At 35.6% G+C, this 24,386-nt stretch overlaps 1 protein-coding gene across 2 annotated transcripts in view; it reads left to right on the top strand.

Annotated features, from left to right (window-relative positions):
• Positions 1-24,386, top strand: part of CEP162 (centrosomal protein 162) — a 42,039-nt gene that overhangs the window by 8,387 nt on the left and 9,266 nt on the right. For both annotated transcript variants that reach the window (XM_082755958.1, XM_082755959.1), the window contains 19 exons: positions 7,149-7,301; positions 7,564-7,750; positions 8,672-8,724; positions 9,761-9,828; positions 10,852-10,879; positions 11,272-11,394; positions 12,024-12,215; positions 12,374-12,455; positions 13,163-13,427; positions 14,560-14,827; positions 16,639-16,781; positions 17,449-17,676; positions 18,362-18,499; positions 19,360-19,472; positions 20,248-20,353; positions 21,160-21,286; positions 21,955-22,118; positions 22,785-22,889; positions 24,068-24,292. In XM_082755958.1, coding sequence (XP_082612084.1) covers positions 7,149-7,301; positions 7,564-7,750; positions 8,672-8,724; positions 9,761-9,828; positions 10,852-10,879; positions 11,272-11,394; positions 12,024-12,215; positions 12,374-12,455; positions 13,163-13,427; positions 14,560-14,827; positions 16,639-16,781; positions 17,449-17,676; positions 18,362-18,499; positions 19,360-19,472; positions 20,248-20,353; positions 21,160-21,286; positions 21,955-22,118; positions 22,785-22,889; positions 24,068-24,292 — 2,768 coding nt within the window. The remainder of the gene's footprint in view (positions 1-7,148; positions 7,302-7,563; positions 7,751-8,671; positions 8,725-9,760; positions 9,829-10,851; positions 10,880-11,271; positions 11,395-12,023; positions 12,216-12,373; positions 12,456-13,162; positions 13,428-14,559; positions 14,828-16,638; positions 16,782-17,448; positions 17,677-18,361; positions 18,500-19,359; positions 19,473-20,247; positions 20,354-21,159; positions 21,287-21,954; positions 22,119-22,784; positions 22,890-24,067; positions 24,293-24,386) is intronic.

The following is a 24,386-nucleotide window of genomic DNA, read 5'->3' as shown; positions in this document are numbered from 1 at the left end:
AGGGAATTACACTGGTTGGGCCTCTGGGAGAGCAGATTTAAGAAAGGGGGGGGAAAAAAAAAAAAAAAAAAAAAAAAAACAAAAAAACGGCTGTGCAATAGCAGCTGGGAGAAAGGTGTGAGAAAGTGGGAGACAACCAGCCCTGCAGACCCCCAGGTGAGTGTAGCAGGAGGGCAGGAGGTGCTGCAGGCAGGCAGCAGCAGTTCCCCTGCAGCCTGTGCAGGGAGAGGCCCCTGGTGGAGCAGGCTGTCCCCCTGCAGCCCATGGGTCCCACAGGGAGCAGATCTCCACGCTGCAGCCCTCCCCATGGGTAAAGAAGCCCCCGGTGGAGCAGGTGGATGTGGCCTGGAGGAGTCTGCAGCCCATGGAGAGCCCCCGCAGGAGCAGGCCCCGGGCCGGAGCTGCAGCCCGTGGAGAGGAGCCCACGCAGGAGCAGGGGGTCTGGGGGGAGCTGCCGCCCAGCCGTGGGGGCCCCGTGCTGGAGCAGTTTGCTCCTGGGGGATGGACCCCGTGGGACGGAGCCGTGTGGGAACAGTGCTTGAGGAGCTGCTGCCTGTGGGCAGCCCCTGCAGGCTCAGTTTAGGATGGGCATCCCGGAGCAGGGGCAGAGAGTGACTGTGAAGGAGCGGCAGAGACAGTGTCAGGGACTGACTGCAGCCCTTGTTCACTTTTCCCCTGTGCTGCTCGGGGGCAGGAGGTAGAAGAGGGTGGATGGGGAGAAGGTGTTTTTAGTTTGTTTTTATTTTCTCACTGCTATAGCTTGTTAGTAGTAGGGAGATTAATATAATTTATTGCCTATGCTGAGTCTGTTTTGCCTGTGACATGATTGCTGAGTGATCTCCTTGTCCTTATCTCAACCCCTGAGCTTTTTCCATCATACTTCCTCCCACTTCTCCTTGGAGGAGGGGGAGTGAGAGTGGTTGTAGTGGAGCTTAGCTGCCCATCAGGGTAAAAGCATCATAGATACCTTAAAACAAACTTATCTTTTAATGTGAAAATATGTAGAAGGTAAATCTATCCAGTTTTGCAAGCATGGAATCAATTTACCCACGAAAGAAGCGAGACTGTTCATATTCATACTCTTCCTGAGTTACTGATATGGTTCTAGAACGGCTCGTTTTTTTTCCTTTCTCTGTCTCTTTGTGTTGCACGCTTCTGTGCTTCCATCAAATACAATTTTGCTAGGTCTAATATTCTTCAGTAGATGTGTGTTATGTATTATGTTGCTCAGGTGTATTAATAATGGATGAAGGTACAGCAGCATTGCAACGTAAGTTACTGCAAATGAGGAGAAGGTGATCTAGTTCTTAGCTTTTTGTAAGGTTGTTAAATGTGCCGTACGTAGCAGAATAATTGTCCTGCTGAAGAAATAGTAATATTGCTCTGTTGAAAACTATGGAAATTAAGCTGAGCTTAACTTTTGAGAAGTGTAAATTTAGCATTTTTCAAAACTTTGTGCAGATCCTTGTGAATTCTCATAAGCTTGAACCTCCATGTTGGTTTGCAGATAAGACTCTTATTAACAGGCTGTCAGGTAGTATAATTATTATTCTCAAAGTGGTTTGTTATCGTGATTTAACATTATGTAAATGTATGAATCTCACCTCCACCCCCAGTGCAGCATTACAAATACGTGAGCTAGCTCCGTATGAGTTGATGTGTTTGAGTGGCACCGTGGAGAGAGATTGTGATATTAATGAAGTGCAGAGTCTGGCTAATTAGCTTGAGCTATGCACCAAGGTGATAAACGGTTTCCAGTCTGGGGTTTTCATTTTGAGTTGCTTTTGTTTCTGTACCATGCTTTCCTGAAAGATGTAAGAGGGGTGACTGGAGGACTCCATATTTATGCATGTATTTATTGTCTGATTGTTTTTTCCAAGGCGTCTCATTGCCAAAGTGTTGGGAAATAGGTAGCAATTTGCACTAATGACCTCTTTTCACTTGGTTTTGTAGGCTAATGGTAAACAGAGTAAACTACTTCTGTTCTTTTGGCTAAGCATAGTAAAGTACATTTTAAAATAACTCTGCTTATTATTCTAGGCACGTTTGAACTCTGTTCTTCAGCTTTAAGATGAAATGCGTAAATTATGATTCAAGATACAGTCTTACATATTTGACAGGTTAAAGACATATCTCTAACTAATATAATGTCTACTTGTTTTTTGCCATTTAAATGATAAAGAGAAATTGGGTAATAATAACTCCTGTCCTGTCTTGCTTGCCTATCTGTTCTTGCTGTTTGTCTTACTTTTCAAGATTTTCAAACAAGATTTGTTAAAGTGAGAAAAGAGAAGAAAGGGATGGAAAGCCATGCTGAAGTAGTGGAAAACAGTGAAAAACAGATTCCACATTCAGATTCCCAGTCTGGTATTTGATTAAATATGTTTTGTTCAGTTTATTCAATATCAGCCTTACGTTAGTAGTACATTTCCTGTAGAAAATCCTTTGTAGCAGTCCATTTGACCATAGTTTTCTCATAAAAGCAAGCTGCCACTTAATTTGTTTGTCATTTCCAGAAGAAACTAACAAGTGTGTGAACTTTTGCTTAATTGTTGTTACATCATTGATCACTGTACCTAGCAATGTAGGCAGACAGTATTGAATGTGAGCAAGTGGGGGAGGAAAATAACCTTGAAAGTCATAACAAAGATCAGTATAGTTAGTAAACAGAAAATATATTTTCTGTATTTCCTACTCAAGAAATATTAATATTCAGTGTTCTGTTTGTCAAAGCTGAAAAACTCCAGTCAGATAAGTATTATATTAATTTTATATTGATATTATTTTCCGTCTGCTGTGCATGCTGCCTCTGAAATGGAAACAGTGCAGTTGGTATCGTAATGACAAATTGGGTTATTTAATCTGCAGGTTTATTTTAGTCAATGTAATTTCAGATTCATCCGTTTATGTAAAGTAACTATTAGTGCTATCTGAGAAGAAACTCCAAAGAATAATTAAGAGCTATAATTGCTACTGTACTTTACACAAATGTGTTTCATAGAGCAACAATTAACTTGAGATATATATATATATAGAGATAAATAGATAGATAGACTAGGTTAAATGTGGCATTGGTGTTGAATTCAAACAGATTCAATAATGTTTTGGAGAGCCATGACAAAGAAATATTTGGCAGTTGATCCTTTGTGACTACATAGTCTATAGATCATTTTCCTTAGAGTACGTTTCTAGAGTGTATGTCCTGTTTTCATAAGCCTCCTTTGCGCAAAATAGCTATAATGCATCTCGGTCTGGGTTATAAACAGTAAAATCGACTGTCTCAAATTAGGCTTAACATTTGAAATGCGAGCAACAGAAGTTTGACGGTTATGTCGAATTACTGTTTTAAAAGGCACAGGTGTTTGCATTATTTACAACTGAAGGTATGCTGTCACCATTTTTGGTGTTTCTATAGATGTGGGAGAATGAAGGTAGAGAAGTGATGCCTCATTAGTGGTCTTGGCCATCAGTCAGGGGAATAAAGGAACCATATATTGTATCAGGAAGGGTTTTAGAGCTTTTTCTTTTGACTTTAGCCTGCATCTGTCATATGTTTATCCATCTTTAGTCATCTTGCATATTTCTGAGTTCTACAAGCTTCTGGTCAGATCTCCCCATAGTCCTCCCATCTGTAGACAGGTCCTGGACACTTGACCAGGTCCCCTAGGCTGCCTTTGCTCTCTCATGTGTCAAGGTAAATTTGACCAATCTTTAACTAAGAATTGTCTCTGAATTAGCCAGTTTAGGATCACCCTACCACTCCTACAAAGCACATACACAAGCACATGTGCTTGATGGTTTGGACAAGTCTCATGCAGTGCATCTGTCTAGTCTAGGGTAATATAAAGAGTATAGTATGACTATCATCTAAGTCTCATGAGAGAGCACAGTTTTCAGCAGTGGTACTGTTATCTGAAACTTAATTAGTGGTAAAGTGAATAAGTGTTTGGTTTTATTGGCCACTAAGCAAGTCCTCACAGGGGTATAAACAGGCAATATGCAGTTCTTTTAACTACCAGTTATAGAAGCAGTAGTAATTCACATTTTACCTACCAATGTTTTTTCTTGTTTTCTTTGAACTGATCTAGATGCTTTCTTTCAAAACTTATTGTACAAAACATCTTTTATTGTTGAAGTAGTCTTGTTAGTTTTCTTTTTTTTTTTTTTTTTTTTTTTTTCAGGTAATATATATTTTGAGCTCCTAGAACATTGTATTTGAATGCAAGATATATGTGGAGTAAGAACTAACTAGTAATTTGTCTTTTAAAAATGAAAGAGGACAAAAAATATTTTTAGTTTCAAAATTCATACGTACTAACTTATTAGTTTTTATTTATTTATAGCTGCAAAATTTTAGATAATTCAACAAGAAAATGAATTACATTACTTTTTCAGAATTGGCAATCTGAATACTCACACCTTATTTTTCTCTTTATCCCCTGTCCATTGTATATTAAAACTCGTAAATGTTTGTGTACACCTAAAAGTAGTTCCCCCTAAACCTTCTTCCAGTGCATCTCGGAGCAAGGCTTTGTCTAAATTCAAAATGCTGGAAAAATTTCATAAGGACAAGAAAGATTCATATTTAAACAAAGAAGAAGAAAGCGTCGCTTCTGACAGTCCAGACAATTTGGAGGGTAACAAAATTACTGTATTTTACATGATATCAAAAAGAAAATTGCTCAATTCTGTAAGTCATGGCCATATTACAAATAACAGAAGTAAGTGTTTGTCATCATATCTAGGTTTGAGCCCTGCGTATTTTTGTTCTTAAGGTTGAATTTTGTTCTTTAAGGTTTTCTGCAGCTGTGATAAAATATTTTTCTAAGTGAAATTCAGGTTCTTACTTTAATTTATTTTAAGGGGCAGTATACCTCGTATCATGAGTCTTGCAAAATACTGCAAGAATCAACAGTGCAAGGCTATGGGTAGTAAAATGAAACTGCTGCTCAAGAAATCATTTTCACAAGAAATAAAAGTGCCCTGCCATCACCCTTGCAAGTCCCTCAGAAATCAGTAGGACTATTCAAACTGTCAGAAAACACAGTGAAAATGTAAACTTTGAAAACCATCCAAGTTGATGTTGTTTTTTTTTGTTTTTTTTTTTTTTTCCAAGTTCAATAGGCTTCTCAGAGTTCAGATTGTGTAGGGCTACTAGATGTTCTTGCCTTCAGTAGCAACACTAGTATCCCCTTGTAATCTGGTGCACATATCTGGGAATTGGGAGTGGCTGAGTTATAAACCTCAGTGGCTGTAAAACAGTATTTGATTTTCAGATTATAGTTGGAAAGTGCTTTTTGAAAAGCTCAGGTCTAGTTTGAACTGGAAAATTACTTGAATATATCAGTTTACAAAAAACTCATGAAAACTTCAAGAGCAAAGTCTGTCAGTTTATTGAGCTTGAGATAATTAAAATAAAATTAAGGAAAATTTTTTTTAGTATTTTCTTTCATTAGAAGTTGAGATTACAGCTAATCTAAAGCTGTGCAAAAAATTTGTGATCCAGCTGAAAGCAGACTCCTATTTGCTGTCTTGATAGCTAGAACAAAGTGCCCATCAGGGTAAATCACTTTAAATTACTGCATTTAGCTATCAGGGAAATGGACTGTTCATGTTTTTCTGTACAGCACAATGAGTTTTTCACTTTGTAGTTTTCAATGTAGTAGCAAATAGGTTTTGTTTAGTAGTAACTGTACAGAGGTGGAGCTAGTCTCCAACATCTATTTGTAGCATGCAGAGTAAGTCAGAGCTCTGTATCAGAGAGGAAACCAAAGTTAGGTACAGGATTGGAAGTAATTTGCAAGATGTAAAATCACATGTATTAGCTTCCCAATAAAACATGTAAGGGGACTTTGTCATTGCAACTCAAGGAAAAATACTGTACTACTACTTAACAAGAAGGCTCTTAAAATTAGAACGCATGTGCTAAGGATCTGGAAGGCCCTTCCACCTTAGGGAAGGAAAAGGTGTTCAGACTTCTTTTTCCGCTCTTTTTCTCCCCTCTTTGTCTCACTCTGGTGTATTTTCATTATTGAAGAGAGGGGGTCCTCCATTGTCACAATATAGGCAAGTATGGCATTTCTTTAAAGGAACTTGGACTTGTATATTACAAGGACGTATTAACAGCCTAGTGCTGACGTGCTTGAACAGCACATGGGAGACAGGTTTAGCGTTCTCAATGTGCAGGGTTGTTGAGGTATGCATCTCCTGCAATCCCCTGCCAGCAGGAAATGAAGTTTTGTCAGTGTCTTCGCCCCTTCTGGTATGTTCAGTACAAGCACACAGCTACAACCTAAACATCCTTTGGCCAGACAGAATAATTTCTGAGTTTATTTTACTGACTGGAGATTCATGTTGGAAAAGACAGACGTGGTAACAATCCAAGCCTAAAAGTGGGATGTTATAAGGGGAGGCAGAAGGGACTTAGTACAGCTTATTTAAGTAATAATTTACTGTAATATTTGGCTTTTAGTTTTCAGTAAGGAAGTAGGTACAGCAGCGTTCTGTTTGAGAGCAGAATTCGCACATAAAGTTAGTGCAGTGATGTTGAATCCTTGCAACAATTAAGTTACAGTAAGGAGAGAAACTGCCTATTGCAGTTGCAAAAACACAGAATGGAAGAACTATGTGTTTGTCAACGACCTCCAAGTTTGGTTACTTTTTTTTTTCCCCCAAAGCGCTTAATTTGCAACAAATGAAATGTAGCTGTTAAGCCAATGTCTACAAATTTTAGAAGTCTGGTGCTTTCTCCAGGATAGTTAATCAAACATAATTAATAGACTTTCAACAAAGAAGTGCTAATTTCTCTGTTCTTTTAACAACAACAACAACAACAAAATAGTTAATTGTTCTCCAATTGTTCTTCATGAGTAGTGTTGCAGGAAGTCGATAGCAGTTGTTACATACTGAGGCTTGGGCACAAATGTGTAGAATGGGAAGAAAATGTGTATAATAGGCCAGTTAACTCTAATTAAACAAGGTTTATATATCATAACAGAAACAGAAGTTAGAAGAACACAATTTGTAAGACTGTAGATCTTTGCAGTTGCAACAAGATCAAAAAAAAAAAAAAAGGTGGTTCTGGAACACAACTGAAGTGTCATACAAACAGCTTCTAGGTGATAGTAATATTGCAACTTCCTTCCTAGGAATGCTTGTATCAAGTGGAAGCATTGTCAAGATACAGAACACTTTGCAGCTGATGGGAGGAACTGGTGAGAATATGCACGCAGAAAAGATGCCTCTTCAGACGAGTAATGGGATCGCTGTCTCCTTAAGCAGAGACAGCCTGGAGACAAACGGTGAGAACTGAGAGTGCAACCACTTCATGAAGTTATCCAGATCTAAACTTAAATTATTATTACAAAATTTCCTCTAATTTATTGCAAGCTGGGATTCCTCGCTTGTCAGCTGAAGCTTAAGGATTGAAAGATCCTTATATTAATTTGTGATAATTTGATGCTGTTAATATTTTATGTCTACGGTTGTGGTTGACTGTTATGACTATTATGTGTAGTCATAGAGTGCCAACACAATTAGTTTGTTCTGTTTTCTCAAATTTAGATTCAGTGGTAGCTTCTGGGCCTAACCAAAGTATCACAGGAGTTGGATTGGATACCCTGGAAGAACAAGAAGAAAAAGAGATCTTTTTTGCCAAACTCGAACAGGAAGCTTCATCAACTATTGATTATTCAAGATTAAATAAAGAGCTGGATTCCAATGATTCCATAATACTAGCACCGTTTGTTCGGTAATTTAGAGGGAAGAAAAGTTGCAGACTATACTAGTGGGCACATATGACCTGGGCATCTGAATACCACATTTGGGTATCTGTGAGACAAGATCCTCTGTGTTTTTCTGGGTGTGGGTGGGTTTTGTTTTTGTTGTTGGTTTACTTTAAGACAAAGACAAGTGGGTTTAATAAATAAAGAAGTAATCTAAGAGCGTGGCTTGGTGATGACTGAGCATAGCTACACCATGTTTGTACTACGCAATAGTTATAAGTTGATTTAATGTTCTTAATTGTAAGGTGTAACTAAATGAAAAGAGTTAACAATTGATAATAACTAGGTAGTAGACCAAAAAATATCCTGTGTCCCCTGGGATGAATATGGAAGAAAGATAGACTAGGGAAATTCATTTGTAATCAGTAACGTGAAAACAAGTATCTGTGAGAATAATGGAAGAATGGGCAGTTCAGTCTGCGTTCATTACAAATGTTAAGTGTAAACATCCAATGTGAAAACAGATGGAGAGAGTTCTGGAGAGTTTTAAACGAACAAAAAGTACTGGGAAAGGGGAAAGAGATGTTTATTTTTGTTTTGTTAATGCGGAATGTAAAGGTCAGAACAGCAAGCAAACCTGATGATAAATTTTTGTATAAGAATCTGGTGTAGATGTTGGAGGAAATGCAGAAAGGAGGTGATTTTAAGAGTTAGACTGAGAATTTGAAGTACAGAGATATACAATATGATGGAAATGAATATGATAAACATACATATTTATTTTAATAACTACTGACATTTACATACCTTTCTTACCTATGATTTGATATGATGGAGAAATTCAGGTTTCTGGTACTTCTTACAATAAATGTGAATTTTTATGATTTAAAAAATATATTTATTTACTCTCCAAGAAGAGACAGTAAAATTTTCATTTTGTTTCTCAGAAATGAAGAAAGTAAAAAAGGAGAAGAGGAAGCTGCACATGAAGAGAAATCTGGTAATACTATCCAAGCTGTTAAGCTGTTCATTTGAAGATTTTTTTTTTTTTTTTTAAACAGTACGTATGCTATGAATTGCAACAACCTCATTAAGCAATAACAGAAATAAATTTGTGGATTAATACGCCTGTTCAAATGCAAAGACTTCATAGCAGGGCATCAGAGGATGTCTTGTGCTTTTTATTTTGAGTTGGATTTTTAATCTATTGTGACCAAAATGTATGAGAGAGGAGGAAAGAAAAAAAAAATGAAAGAAAAAGGAAGAGAAAAAAAGGGGAAAAGAACTCTGCCTATCAAAAACTGATAAAACAACAACAACAAAATCCGACCCTGATCTTGAAATACCTCTTAACATTTGAGTTACTCCAGTGTTTCAAGTGTCATTTTCAGTATTTTTGTTCTATCTTTTCCTGCCTGAGCTTCATCTCTGTAATTTGCAGTATTACTCTTACCTGATCTTTTTTTTCCTGAATTTCCATGCTATACTCCTTCCATACTTGTCTTTCATTATTTGTATTTCATTTGCCTTCTTTATTTCACTCTTCATTCCTAATATATGATAAAGATTTAGCTGAAGTTTTGAGCAATACTGAACTTGAATTTCCCAAGTATAAAGAGACCATATTTGTAAATCACAGGAAATCTCTTCAGAAATATGATTGATCAATAGATCGCAGGAGATCATGGTAGGTGTTGTAGAAATACTATAGCAACTTTGTAGCTTTGCATCATTTCACCCTAAAGTGAGAGAAAAGGATTGAATAAAAATGGTCAATTCAAGTAGGCCACGAGGTGAAAGAGTTAATTTACATCTGTCATACAACAAACTTCATTTGTACTTGGAGATACTATGTGTGAGTTTTACTGTAGTTTTTGTACTACACTTAGTATCAAAAACTTTCTGTTTTTGTCGAACAAGTAATAATGGCAGTAGCTGTTCCTAGCTGAGAAATTGGGACAGAGGAAATAGCTTTTCCTATGCTGCTTTATCGTTCCTGAATATTGCATTTGTCTGATGTCTGTTTTACTCTTCAGGCAGCTACAGTGAAGATTTTGAAGAAGAAATGGATGCTAATCCTGGCTTTAAAACTGAAGCAAATCAGGTAAATCAAAATATGATGTCAGGAGTGTAAGTACTTGCGACAAATATAACTTAGCAAATGTTTATATTCTTTTCATGAACTGTAAAATCTCTGCAATGTGTAACTAAATATTGAATATACTAAACCCTTGTATTATATGTACTGTCTGAAAGAATATAATGATCCTAGGACTATATTGTTTTATTGAGGATATGCACTTCCCTGTGATGTATCACTAAACACTAAGCTCTTCACAGGGTTGCCTGCCTATTCCTCCTTTGAATTAAGAACTGTGGAAGAGTGCAGAAATCATGAGCTTTGCTTAAAGCCTCAGCCTCAGGACGGATAGTGATTAATTTCTCCCTTGGAGCTATTAAAGTGGTGTCTATGCTAGCAAGTGACACAGACCAAAAGAAGCAGATTTGTATGGAGAAACCGTTTGGACAGAGAAAGCAAAATCTACACAGCTTTGGGAATATTGCTATCAACCTGCTTTGTCAGGTCTTTTGAAGTGGAGGGTGTGTGGCTGGACCACACCGGCTGCATTCCTGGAGCATGCCTTTTGGTCTCAATTTTTGTGAAAGGAGTCTATAGAGCACTGTGTTCATCTATAGTAGAGAATTTGTAGTACTTTTTAAGTTTATTGGAGTAATATTTCTAAGAAATGTTTGAAAAGAACAAATAGAATGGAACTGTAATATACTTACTGCTACATTATTTTATATTCTGAAATTACAGTAGAAGACAACCAGAAAGGTGTAAATATCTTATTTCATTTATGCAGAGTATAATGTATATTATATTACTATATATATTATTATTATACTGCATATTATACTACTATACTACTATATATAGTAGTTCCCAGTCACTTACAAGAGAATTTTTAGAAGTGTTGAAAGAGGAGAGCTTTAGAAAAGTGCACATGCTTGGAACACTAAGAACTGCTTTAGTTCTTAGGTTTTGGTCCAGCTTTTAAAGTTTGTCTAGACTTTTTTTCATGAAATTCAAAAAGTAATATTTTTATTTGTTTATTCTTCACAGGAACCAAACACTGGCATGCTGGCTAAAGGTAAAATACAAAATTTCATCAGTAGAAGAATATTAAATGTACCTTTATGATCCTTTATGATAATTTTTCATCTGATTGTATTACTTTTTTTTTTTTTTTTTACTTAATTTGGTTGTATTCTACTGGAAGTCTGTTAGACTGAAATGATTAAAAATAAATCTATGTTAGCACTTCAAAGTAATTACTAATTTAATTTTTTATTTTACTAGACAGTATTTTTGATGGTTATATTTAGAGTTGCTAATATTAATGACATTATAATAATCCATATGTCTGCTTTTTTGGCACGTTTAGAGCATCAGGATAAGCTTTGGTGTACTCCTAATTCCGGCGTAGATGGACTATGAATAAGAGAACTGTGTTTTCTTTAACGCTTATCTTCTTGGTTTTAGTTGTATTACTTGATTCACAAGATTCAACTACAGAACTTCAAAAGGCTGTTGAAACATCAGATGTAGCACTAGGTGAACATTATCTGCCTCAAGAAGTTAGTGGAATGGAAATGAAAGAAACAGGTAAAGCTTTTATTTATTTTAAGCAAACGGATGGTTCTGGAGTCTTCATTTGTTCTTAAGTTGTCAGTGAACATGAAGCCCTTGGCTTTTATTAATGTATCTTGAGAGGAGAAGGAATTATCTCAGTAAAAAAGGTGTCTTTTTAGCATAAACACAACTTTTTACCCTTGGTTACTGTAAAGTTGGTTTTGACATTGCGGCCTGATTTAAATACAATCTCTCCTAGTTATATGTGATAGCTAAAATTCTGCTTTGGCAGTGTTCAACAACAAAATACACTGTTGTACTAAGCTCTGTAAGAGATTGTACCCTGCTGATAACCAGAGTATGGCTCTGAGGGCATCTATTAAAATTGTTTCACATATACTGTTAGCTTTAGTAATGAGACAATAGTGGAGGTAGGGCTGGGAAAGGTATGCAAACTGTAGATAAGGCTATTTAGCTCATACTAATTAACTTGGCAACTGTTTATTTTTGTAGCCGAAATGAGACATTTATTTTTTCAGTACTTGAAAACACTGTTCTCACCTGATAATAGTCCAAGCTTGTAACTGAAACATGGGTTGTGGTGATATGCTTCCCTCGCAGAAAGTCCTGTAGTGTCTCTTAAGAGCTTTTATTTTTCACAGGCACTTCCTATGGACAAACTAGCAGTGACATCGAAGCATTACACCAAGCATATCATCACATTGATCAGTCTTTGGAAGACACTGATGAGCAAAAAATACGTGATTCTGCAATGGCAATCTCAAAGTGCTTATTGGAAAGTGTTTCACAAAATAATGATATCTATTCAAAAAACGTGTCAACCACTGAGTCAGGTAAATACCTTAAAGGGGAAGGCGTGTGTTGTACAAGCATGTAAGTGAACTAGTAATATCTTTAATATTCAATTAATGAAATATTTTTAAATGTTGTCCTTTTTACAAATACATTTTCTATTCTTTTTAAAATATTTTTATTACTTTGCACCAATCAGACCTACCTACTGTGGAAGAATTAATGAGACCTATTAAAGGAGATTCGTATAATGCCAGAGGATTTGATTTGGAACCTGAAAGGTATTTATTTCAGAATGTGTTCTAAGAATTGTAATAACAAATCCATTAACTATTTCTGAAAATCAGCTTACAAATGACTCATCTGTCTTTTTCACTTTTTTCACTAAGACTGAAATTTTACAGCTTTGCATTGGCATTATGGCATATTGCTGTGAATTGTACCATGGTTATATTTAGTTGGTTTAGACCAGGTTGCCCAGACTTTGTTTAAGTGATAAGCAGCAACATTTGCCATGTCATTTGGATGAGTCTTCCTCATGCTGACAACTACTATAAATAGAATCTCTGCTTTTTGGGACTTCTGCACAGGTCCTGAAGCTGTCAGAAATAGGTTTTGCTTAACAAATTAGTTTGAGGAGCTTAACACTTTGCAGAAATTATCATTTGTGATTTTATTAACACTGACTGCATGCTTGTGGGTGTTTGTCTTATAGCCCAGTTTGGTGCCTCCACAAAAGCAGTTACTGCCGGGAAATATCTCTTGTTTCACAGTGTGGGAGTCAATCTTCAGCCTTAACTTTTTTTTTTTTTTTTTTTAATAACTAAATCAGCAAGATTGTTCTTATAAAGAACCTAGTGACTCTTTCAAGTTCAAGCAGTCTTTACAGATGCTATATAAAGAAAAAATGTCCCACTTTTTCCAGAGTCACAGAAAGGTAAAGGGCAAAAATCTTATTATATCGTGACTTTATTTCTTTTTCTTGTAGCCCTGTGAAACAGACAGGCAGCACAGGAAATGAACTTGTCAATCGCTTGCCCTTTAATGAGCACCAGAATAATACAGTTTGGGAGACAAACTTAATTGAAAAATCTAACAAAGACGAGAGCATCTTTCTGCAGATGGGTGCAAATAAAAGTAACCTTCAGAGGGTGACTGAACAAGAAATTCATACCAGTGAAGTTCAGCCTGATGTACTAAATGAAAAGATTGTAGAAGACTGTCTGCTTTCACGAGGCAACAGAACTAACCAGGTAAGTAGTGTCAAAAAGATTTTTATTACGTGCAAATACATTCAAAATGTGTATGTCTTTAGACTGCCTGTTATTTGATTATTCTCCGATGTCTAGAAACTAAGAGTGTTGCTGTTTTTCTGAAACATTAAACCTTCATGTTCTGATTGCTGTTGTTAGAAGGATCCACATCCATTAGACTTTGGGACTGGTAGGACAGGAAGAATCTTAGCCCAATACATTCAAGGCTGTTGCAGTTCCATATCCCTACCTCAAGCTAGTAGTGAGTTTGAGCATGTATTCCCATTGAGGGAATGTATGTGAACAACTGGAGAGTGCTCTTACAGAGTGGATAGTTAGAAATACAGCTAATTAAGAGCATAGATCAGGCTGATCAAATGTAGGGCATTTAATCAGACTAGCATGGTGACCAGCAAACCAGTCAGCTTCTCTAATCTTGTTTTCTATTTCCCACACTCGTTTCTACCTAATCTGTATGAATCCTTCCCTTCACCTAATTTGTCATAACAAGATTTAGACAATCTCCAAATTCTGTCATCCCTGAATCCCCTAAATTAACCCCACTCTTGCCTTTATGCAATCACTCCTTCAGTCTGCAAGGCACTGAGGAGGGAGGTTGTTTAGTTGATTCATTCTGGTGGGCTTCCCACAGGGCCAGTAAGCTAATCTTTCCCATTTCCTGTTCCTGGGAGTCATGTGCTCTGTTTTTAATGATGAGGTTTAGGAGATTTCTCTGCCTGCCTCTGTTTCGCTTCCTTACTTGGTTTCTTTGTTCACTGTGATTTAGCCTTTAGTCAAATAACCTGACAGCTACATGTTTAGGTAAGCTAAAGATCCTGTAATATAATACAACTTCCCAGAACAATGAAACAGAACCAGTGCAAATACTTGTTTTATATAAACTTATGAAGTAGGAAAGCATAATAAATTCTGCAGGATGTCGTGCTATTCACTTGGCTAAAATTAAATCTTAAAATTAATTCCCTTGTGTTTTTTTTCTTCCCCTCCCATTCAAGTAGTCTTATTGTTGTTTCATTCTTGTTGCTGATTCTATGGTTTTCTAGTAGCAAAAGTTGCCTTCAGATCACACTGAACCCTAAAACCCATTTTAAATAAATATGCTTTGTCATAGGCTATTCAGTCTCATTCCACGAAGAATGAAAGATCAGAGTCAATGACAACTAAGCAAATGTTGTACAAGAATAACAGAAGTGCAGCACCTTTACATAAAAAGAAGTCTTTGTATGGTCCTCAAGGAGTGGTTAGAAGTTCTGGGTATGGGAAATCCACTTCACACTCAAAACAGTCTTTTACAGCTACTGAAAGGAAAATGCCAAGAGAAACTTTCAAGAAAAACACTGTGAAAGCCAGAAGTCCTTCAGACAGAGCCAAATCTAAAGGTAATTCTGTCTTAAGAGGTCTGAATTTTACTTTTAAGAGCCAGAGCACTTTGCTGTTCATGCTTCACATCCTCTTTCTTCCCTAGCTCTGCCCTCCCCCCCCAAAAGAAGTTAACATTTCAAAATGGTGTAGAAGAAACCAAAACTAAATGCATTAAATGTGATTAAGTACTGATGGTTTTTTTCTATATTTTTCTGTATATAAATCACCACTTTATTTAGGATTTAGCTATTGTTCACCAGTAAGTCCAAAACAACCCAAAGTCCAAAACAGGTGCTGTTCAAAAATGAGTCTCTGTACATTACATTTTTAATTACAGTAAATGCAAAGATTTGATAATAGACTAGCTTCTGCACATGATACTGAATTTATATTCTCGGCTTCTTTTTTCATCTTTGTTTTTCTAGAAAACAAAACACTAAAATAAATAAATGAATGTCCTCTTTCCTGTTCATGTCTCCTGTTGTAGCACTAAGGAAAGGATAATACCTATGTAGTCTTGTAAACGCCGAGCTGCAAGTAGAGGAATTTTTTTTTTTTTTTTTTTTTATGACTGACCTCTTGCTGGAAGGATTTTCTGAGATAATTCAACTGGCCATCTTTTGCCAGACCACATTTGCAGTCTCAGAGGCATGGAAAGATAACTTTCTGGATGCCAAGGTTTTAGCACACTTCTACCACGTAATGCTTTTGAAAACCCTGCCAGTAGTGTTGGGAAAACCAGCCGAGGATTAAATTGCCTGCCTTAAGGAGATGCTTCAGTGGCAGCTGTCAGACTAAGGAACCTTGTTCCTTAGAGCATTGCTGTAGAGCTGGAGATGGTGCAAGTGTACAAACAGACAGAGGTGATAGAAGTGAAAGACAAGTCCTAAGAAAATGAGGACACTAGCCTCACTCAGGCATGCTTTTCTCTCTTTGTCTAAACAATTCTCCCACAGCAATTTCACATGTGTTCAGAAGTTGCTTTCAATAGAAAGAAAGCATTCTACCTCTGTATCTAGGAAGAGAAGGCATTGAAGCAAACAGTTCCCTAATCATCAGTGCACCTTTGTGAGAGGAGAGTGTGGAAAAACTGTAAAAAGTATTAAATTTGGAAAATCATAATTGCCTGTTTGTTTTTAGGTGTGATATTCCTAAGGAGGAGCTCTTAGCTTAAATCATTAAAGGTAGAAATGAAGTGGCAATTGTAGTTAGTGCTTGTATTTCAGAAGACTAAGTTGTGCATAGTTCCATGTATGGTAGTTACTTTCTAGGGGGAGCTTCATTTTTTTTTTTTTTTTTTTTACTTTGTGGTCAGGTTGCTACTTGATGCAATAAATAAATATTGCATTTCTGTGTGTGCTACCTGCACTCCAAATTTTGAAAATCACTGTGTCTTACCTTCACCGTAGCTTTGAATACATTTTATTTCTCTATATATGTTTTATTGTTTTTATTGTTTTATATGTTTATTTCTGTAATATGTTTTATTTCTGTATGCACAAATAATTGGTCCCTTCTCGAGCAGAGAACTGAGATGAATCTTGTTTCATAAAGGATTTATTATCCAGCTATTTATCCTAGTTGATCTTGTTGGTTTTTTTTGTTTGTTTGTTTTTTACCTTAAGTACAGAACCGATGCCTGCTATGTTTTCTGTAGTGTCTCATTGCTCTGAAGTTTCTATATTTAATTCAAAGTACAGGTTGTAGAACGCTTCAGTTGCATGCTTACGGGCTGGATCACATGAATAGATTTTTTTTTTTTTTTTTTTTCAAGGACTTCAAGTTCTAAATTTTAATTTTGTTCTGTTTTCCTTTCTGCCTGATGAAGAAGTCTTATTTGCTACAAGGGTAATAAGATCTGCAACAAATGAACCAGTTTCTAAGGAGGATATTAACAAGGTTATGTCTGGACAATCAGTTGTTCATAACGTTGGGCACCAGGCTCTGGATTCTTGCAAACAACATCAGCATGTAAGTAGTAATTAGTGATGCTCCTAATTATAGCATGTACAGCTTGGTTTGCAAACCTATTTTTAATATTATTTTTTTAATATTATTTTTAATATTATTTTTAATAATATTCACAAGATATTGAATAAATACTTTAATTTAGTCAAATGCTTGGTTTTGCTTTTAAAATCTGTAAGTATTCTGCTAAGGATCTTCAACAGTGCTTCTATTTGTTTTTCCACCCGAGTTACACTGTATATTTAGTATTATCTTTTGACTTCTCTAAGATGACTGAATTTGTAGTATCATGATGGATTTTCCTTCTTCCTTATAAACTGTATAAAAATGTATTTACTGAATGCCTAAATCATTACTGCTTTTCAAAAAAAATGTATAATGGAATAAATCCAGTGGGTGTGTAGTGGCTCTCATATGAAAGGTGTTTGCTTCTAGTTGTTCTTTTTTTTTTTTTTTTTTTTCCCCCATGCATTTTTAGGAAGTGAGAAAATAGCTCATTAAAGGAAAAATTTGTGGGATGTTTTGGTACTAGAATGGTGTTTTATTTTCTCTTCAAGTATCCTATGTGGTTGCCAAGAGCCAGAAAGCCAGTTAAATAAAATTGATTAGAGTAATTTTCTGTAAACAATCAATTCATTTTAATGGTTCCCTGGATTTCTCTCTTCAATAGCATTTGCCATTTTCTCCTGGCAAAAGTTGTGAGAGAGAACTGTATTTGCTAAGACGAGCACAAGTTGCTGAGGAGGACCTGAACAGAGCTCGTGATTTGATTCAACAGCTAACCAGCACAGTTTCACAAAAGGAGAAAGAAATGGAGACAAAGATACTAGAATTGAAAACACAGCATGAAAAAGAGCTTTCTCAGTGGGGTCAGGAAAACTATGTTCTTCAGAGCAAGGTACTTTATCACTTTGTATCCTGCTAGTATAGAAAATGAGAAACATTACTTCTGAAAGTTGTTATTCTGAAAGCATGTTATTTTAGATAAGTTGTTAATGAGCAGAAAATCCACACATACAAACCGGTAGTGTATGTGTTCCAGTGCAGTACATGTTTACCCAGTGCTTCATTTATTGCCTATAGCACATGATCTTTTTTTCTATAAACTATGTTGTCCTGAATTCACTTATTTTGCTATTTTGAGATCTCTGCAGCAGTTTTTGTTTGTTTGTTTGTTTTTCAAAGATTTAACTTGGTCTTATGTGTTTAAAAAATGGGTAAGAGTAACAGATACCACTTGTTTAAAAGCAGAAAAGTATATGTTGAAATACTGTTTGTTTATTTATTTCAATGTTGTGTTTTATCTTTAAGGCATATTTGCAGGGTTATTTCACTATAACTTCCAGTCTAGGTAAATAACAATAGAAAAGGGAGGGTATATTTAAAAAATAATAATAATTAAAAACTACCAAAATTTTTATACTTTGTTGCTGTTTTGTATTGCTTCTGTTAAACTCCAATTCATTGATCTACTTTTATATCTAAATGTGTAGTAACCTATGTATAATATAAAGTGTAGCATTGTAGAGGATTTCATATGGCTAAAAAATATGCATCAAATCACTTCTATTTCTTTCTGAAAGTTGAGAAGCATGGAAGAGCTGTCTAAAGAAAAGAGATGGATCCATCATGCAGCAACAGTTCCTGTCACTGAAGAAAAACTGTCACAAATACAAAAAGAAATTGAAGATCAAGAGGTCATTATTCAAGGTTATCAGCAGGTATACCACACAGCATTTCATGTTGTGTTCTGGCCAATTTCAGAAAGAAAACCATTTAATGGTTACTAATGTTCTGTTGAAAATAGTTACCTTTCTATCTAAAAAGTGGATGGAATTTAGATGTGAAGGGCAGAGATATATTGCACATTAAGTGTTTTATACATGTCTAGTTTAAACTACCTTTTTTGCCCCGAATGTAATAGAAAAATATACTTCTAAGTAATATTGGAAGTCTGTAGGGTTCTGTTTTAAGATGTTTTTCACAGAATATGAGCAGCTGATTACAAGGAAACCTTGTAAGTGTGCCTGATTTATTACTTAGTCAAGCATATAAATAGATGATGCAAGCTTAATGATCCCTTTGAATATTTGCAGCTGTAAAATAAGTTAGTTTAACCAGCTTCCAGCTGGTGCTCAGCAGCATTTCTTAGTATATTTTGCATGCAATGTATTCCCATTGTGGCTGTAGGTATGGCAAATCAGCGACTGTTTTTGTTCAAGGAGTAGCAGCATAGGCAGGTTGAACTTTGACCAATCATCACTCACCCACGTATGTGCTTTTAGAATATAGTTGGGATAGCTTTGCGGCGGAGCTAACTCAGGAGGACTGGTACTCCAGAGTGAACAGACACTTGGGTGAGGTTTTAGAGGTCACTAAATACGACTTTAGTGTAAAGATAATGAAAGTAGATACCCCTTTTTGGAAATTTGTTAATAAACATTTGGTGTTTGCTTCTGCTGTTTCATTGTTTCAGGAGGGAAACTGCAGAAGTCATAGATAATTGTTTTTGAACTGGGTAGAATGGTAATTTATAAACATTCTTTATCAACTAACATTAACTTTGTTTGTGTCATCTTAGGAAAATGAGAAGTTATACAAACAAATGAAAGAGCTGCAAATCCAAAACAAAAAAAATGAAGAACAAATGTTTAAGGAAAATCAGTGTTTAATGTCTGAGTTAATAGCACTAAGGTAGGCTTAATCAAACATCTTACCTAATGTCTCTAGATTTCTCAGGTGATTTTATTATTTTTGTTTATGAAGAATCACTGCAAAGTTTGTTAGATTCATGTTTTATGGATTTTCTTGGATTTGTGATTTTGGTGTTTTTCTTTTTGAGAAAATTTTGATTTATACTGATCATGGGCTGATCGTGCTGACGTATGGGAAGAGGCTTCATTTGTGGAATATTTCAATTTTAAAATTTTAATATTGTTATTCAAATCACAATGTTTAACACATATACTGCACTTGTCCTGGCATTTCAGCTCTGCTCAAATCTGAAAATGTTTTGATATTGTTGTAAGATAGATCAGGAGTCATGAGGGATCGTGGTAGTGGAGGAAACAGATTCATTGCACTGTAGGCCCTGTAAGATTTGTGTCCTATGTAACTAACGAGGAGGAAACAAAACAAAAAAACAAACAACAACAACAACAAAAAACTAGCAACTGTGTATATTCCTAATTTATAAATCCTTGCCTGGAAGAGGCCCATAGGTGAGTTTCATTGATGCAAATAGGTTTTCTTTCCTCCTCTCTTGTAGCAGATTTCCCCACATACAGGTGAATATTTTTGGTATAAGGATAAGCACTGTACAGTTGCTTTTTAATTTTAATTTTATTTTTGAGCCTGCATGAATTGATGTTATATAGTACCATTTGGAGGGTTCTGTGTTTTGCTTTCAGTATGCCAAGTCATCACATTGCAAAATTGGCTTTTTTTTTTTAATATTTTATTTTTTTAGAGAAAAGATAGAAAAAATTAATATCCAGTCACGAATTGTGCAGGATTCTGAACCAGCCAGGAATCAAAGTTTCACGGAATTGGTTTCAGAGCTTCGAGCAGCACGGGTAGGTCTATGCCAAGCCTGTTTGTCACATGGGGGGAAAAAAAATCAATATTGTAAACTAACAATATAAATGACGAAGGTAGTTGAACCATGCTTCTCTTTTACACCGCTAATTATTTGCCATGCTTCTGAGAATTCATTTGATGATACATTTGTAATATACAAGTAATCCCTTTCTCATCAATGAACTCTCACAAGCAGTCCCTTAAAACACAGATTCAATGAAAGCGTGGTGTTTGTGTTTATTGACAGTCCTGAAATACCTTGTGTGAGATGTTGCAGAAAGTAGCAACACTTCTCTAGATTTCACCTGAGACAAATCCAGAACACTGTTTATCACTGCTCTCTACCAAGAAGCTTAGAAAAGAACGTTGGAGAGAAAATAATCTGTTACAATTTGCTCACCTCACTCTTCTAGTACTCCACGTGCTTCTGTTTTTGAGGGAGAATGTTTTGTACACTTCACCCTAAAATGAAAGGCTTCCAAGAGCTTTTGTTGCTCTGCTTACTGCAAGACTGTTATAGTACATAGTTGCTCTGATGATCAAGCAAGAAACTAAAAGGAGTTTTGTTTTGTTGTTGTGTTGTTATAAAATGGTTAAGTCAGTGATAAGGAAAGCTGGATCTAAAGAGTTTCACAACCAGTGGAATTGTTCCTGGTCTGATATAGTTGACGTTGAGCTCTAGAGACTCCAAGGGCTCCTCTGGTTTCAATAGAGTCATAGTGATTTAATCATTTTACGGTGAAAACCATGTTCATGTTGATGTGTGTTCAGTTTTTGTCTTACCATTTTCTTTAAAACTTAGAAGGAAGAAAATAAATTACAAGAAGAGATAAAACGTCTTAAACAAGATAAACAAGCTCTTGAGGTAGACTTGGGGCAAGCAAAGAAAGAGAGAGATTTAGCAAAAGTCCAAATTGCATCCACATCAGGTAAAGCACCTTCATTTTATTGAGTAATTGTGCTTATTCTTTGCATGACTCCTAAAATATACAACTAAAATTTACTTCTTCATATAGTATGACTTTGAAAATGATCTGGATACATTTGACTAATATTGTCTAAACTTGCAATAAAAGTATACAGTGAAAGAGAGACTACTGTACCTTTGGCACTATTAGAAAGACTTTTATTTTATCCAGCTAAACTCTTTATTGCTTATTAAGCTTGATTTCTTGCCTATCTCTCAGTGGACATGGAAAACATATGATTCCACTTTTATGACAACTCTATTCACAAGAAAAAATTGACCATGTTGCCTTAATCTAGTAGGTAGTGTAGAAGAGTAATCCCATTGGGATTCTGTTTTCAATACCTTCTATGGCAAACTGTGAACTGCTGACTACTGCTATATATAAAATAACTATTATTGTATGGTTTGTTGTTTTTTACTTTTTTTAATATTGTTGCATTTAAAGACCTAATTTGCATCTGATTTTAAAACTTTACTGCAGCAACAGGATTGTCAAAATAGGAAATGTATGAAATGTGCTGAGAAGAATAGTATTGACTATCCAATACATTCAAATAACATTGAATTATGTATTCTTCAACACATAATTACTAATAAAACACTAATAAGGGTGTTTTATTCTTGTAGGTGAGAAGTCTTATGAATTTAAAGTTATGGAAGAATCATACAAACAGGAAATTCTTCATTTAAAAAAAAGACTTCAGTGGTATGCAGAAAATCAGGATCTTCTAGATAAAGATGCAGCCCGTCTTAAAGATGCAAGAGAAGAAATTGAGAAACTAAAACTAGAGGTGATAAATATTTAGCTTTATTTGAAGTGCTGAAACTTAAAACTATTTCTACAGATGCATACAATGTAACTTTGTCCTTCATAATGCTCCCACCTTTTTGAAGAAAAACCACGGGAAACCTTCATAACCTTTAAATCAAATGTGGATGTCTTTATATTCAAAATATGAATTACTGCACATGAAGTCAGAATTGCAAGTGAATATTGCTTAAAACTGTTTTTGCTTGTGTTTAACACACTAATGATACTGCTAGAAACAAAAGTAATGTGGCTTAAGATTAGCAAATTTCTTGACTAAGAAAAACTGACCCTAAATTCATGTATTATAATGTAGTACATTATATTATTGCATATTAACCAAGCCTGCGTACTGTGAGGATGGGAGGAAAGAAAGCAGATTTACTGGTTTGCAGTCAAGAATTGTCCCTAGAAGAAAAGTTTTCTTCTAGATTTGTGTCTAGTTTCAGTTTTAGCTCCGTGGATCTTAATTGTCTTCAAGAAGCTGTAACCTAGTTTAAAAACATAAAGGAACGATTAGTACAGAAATAACTACTAACAGTTCTTAAGTTGAATATTTCTATGATTTTTTTTATTTGAAATGCTTGCTTTTGTACTACAAGAAAACATCTCTGAATGTATATTTCAGTTTTTCTCATAAATTGGATAGGTTGAGAAGCTCAGAGCTGAAGCTGGAGACGTGTGTGTGCAACAGAAGAAACGTTTGAAAGACAGAGCAGCAGATGCTAAAAGAATTCAGGACCTTGAGCGACAAGTAAGCCATAATATAACTGTGTTTCACTTAACCTTTACTTTTGATAAGGTCACTTACAAGGCTTACTAGCCCTTTCATAAGGGTAAAGCACTGAATGAAGCCCTGTGACAAAGTAATTTTATACTGTAGAACACTCAACGCAAAAAGCTGCAATTATTTAGTTACAAAGGGCTCTCCTGCTACTGCGTTCTAAGCCATTTACTGACAACCATTTAAAATCGTTTAATGCTAAATTACTGTTCAGAGTTTCTTGGAAAAGAGCAAGACGGCAAAAGCACATGTAAGCTTCCTGTTTCTCTTCTGAGGCTCCCTCTGAATTTAGTAAATCCTTAATATTTCAACCAAGTTGTTTCAAGAGAAGACATTGAAATTCCATTGAGTTCCTACAAAAGCCATGAAAACTGGGAAAACAGGGAACTTAAAATCCATGTTTCTACTGAGGAAAAAGTCAGAAGGAACTGCACCTTCCTCAGTTTTTGGAGGTGGCAATTGGTTAGCATTTCACTCCAAAATCGTTCAATTTGCTGTGCTGCGGGAGAAGCAGAGATGTAGGAAAAATAGGAAAGAGCCTCTGCAGTATTCTAATACAAAGAATTCAGAAAGCATCTTATCCATAGATTTAAAAAAAAAAAACAAAACAAAACAAAAAAAACACCTTTTATATTAGTCTTCCACACAAGGTTTTAGTTTATTTTGAAGTTTGCAATGAAATAAAAAATGACATTATACCTGTTACTGAGAGAATTTCAATGCTGTTATGAAATCTCTCTGTAGCAGTTGGAAAAGTAGAATAGAACATGAAATTGTGAATGTGAAATCCAAAAGAAAATCAACTATTTTAACGGCATTAAGAGCCTTATACAACTTAAGAGCTAACAAAGTAAATAAAAGGTCTGTCTGACATAAGGCCATCTGATGACCAGAGCTATTCTGTTTAAATCTGTGACGTTGTATAAGAAGTCAGTCACTAAGAGATGTTTACAGACAAGCAAGACTTATCAATAACAAACGTAAGCAATGCAAAAGAAATCATTATAACAAAAATTCTCAAAAAACATCTTCTCGTTCTTATCCCAGCTTAAATGGATCATGTTTGTCAATATTCTGTCACTTATTTCAGTACATTTTTCACTAGAACTTTCTTCTTTTTAACTTCTGACTTAATTTTCTTTTGGTAGATCAGAGAAATGGAAGGCATTCTGAAAAGAAGATATCCAAATTCTTTGCCTGCTTTGATGTTCGCTGCTGCTGCTGCAGAGAAAAATAACGATCTTTCAGCTAAAACAAACACAATTGATTTTTTGGAGAGAAGAATAAAAAAGTTAGAAACGGAACTTGAGGGTAAAGATGATGAAGCTAAAAAAAGTCTCCGTGCCATGGAACAACAGTTTCAAAAAATAAAGGTAAAAGATGGAGGCTTGTTGAGTAGTCTGCTCCACAAGTTACAGTCATAAGGCTATTGGGGTCTACCACAGACTAGTGGTGAAAACTGAAGGC

The sequence above is a fragment of the Aythya marila genome, assembly GCF_965140915.1.
Source record: "Aythya marila genome assembly, chromosome: 3".
NCBI classification, from domain to species: Eukaryota; Metazoa; Chordata; class Aves; order Anseriformes; family Anatidae; genus Aythya; species Aythya marila.
The sequence above is the reverse complement of the archived record's forward strand: the minus strand, read 5'-3'. Positions and strand labels throughout refer to the sequence as shown.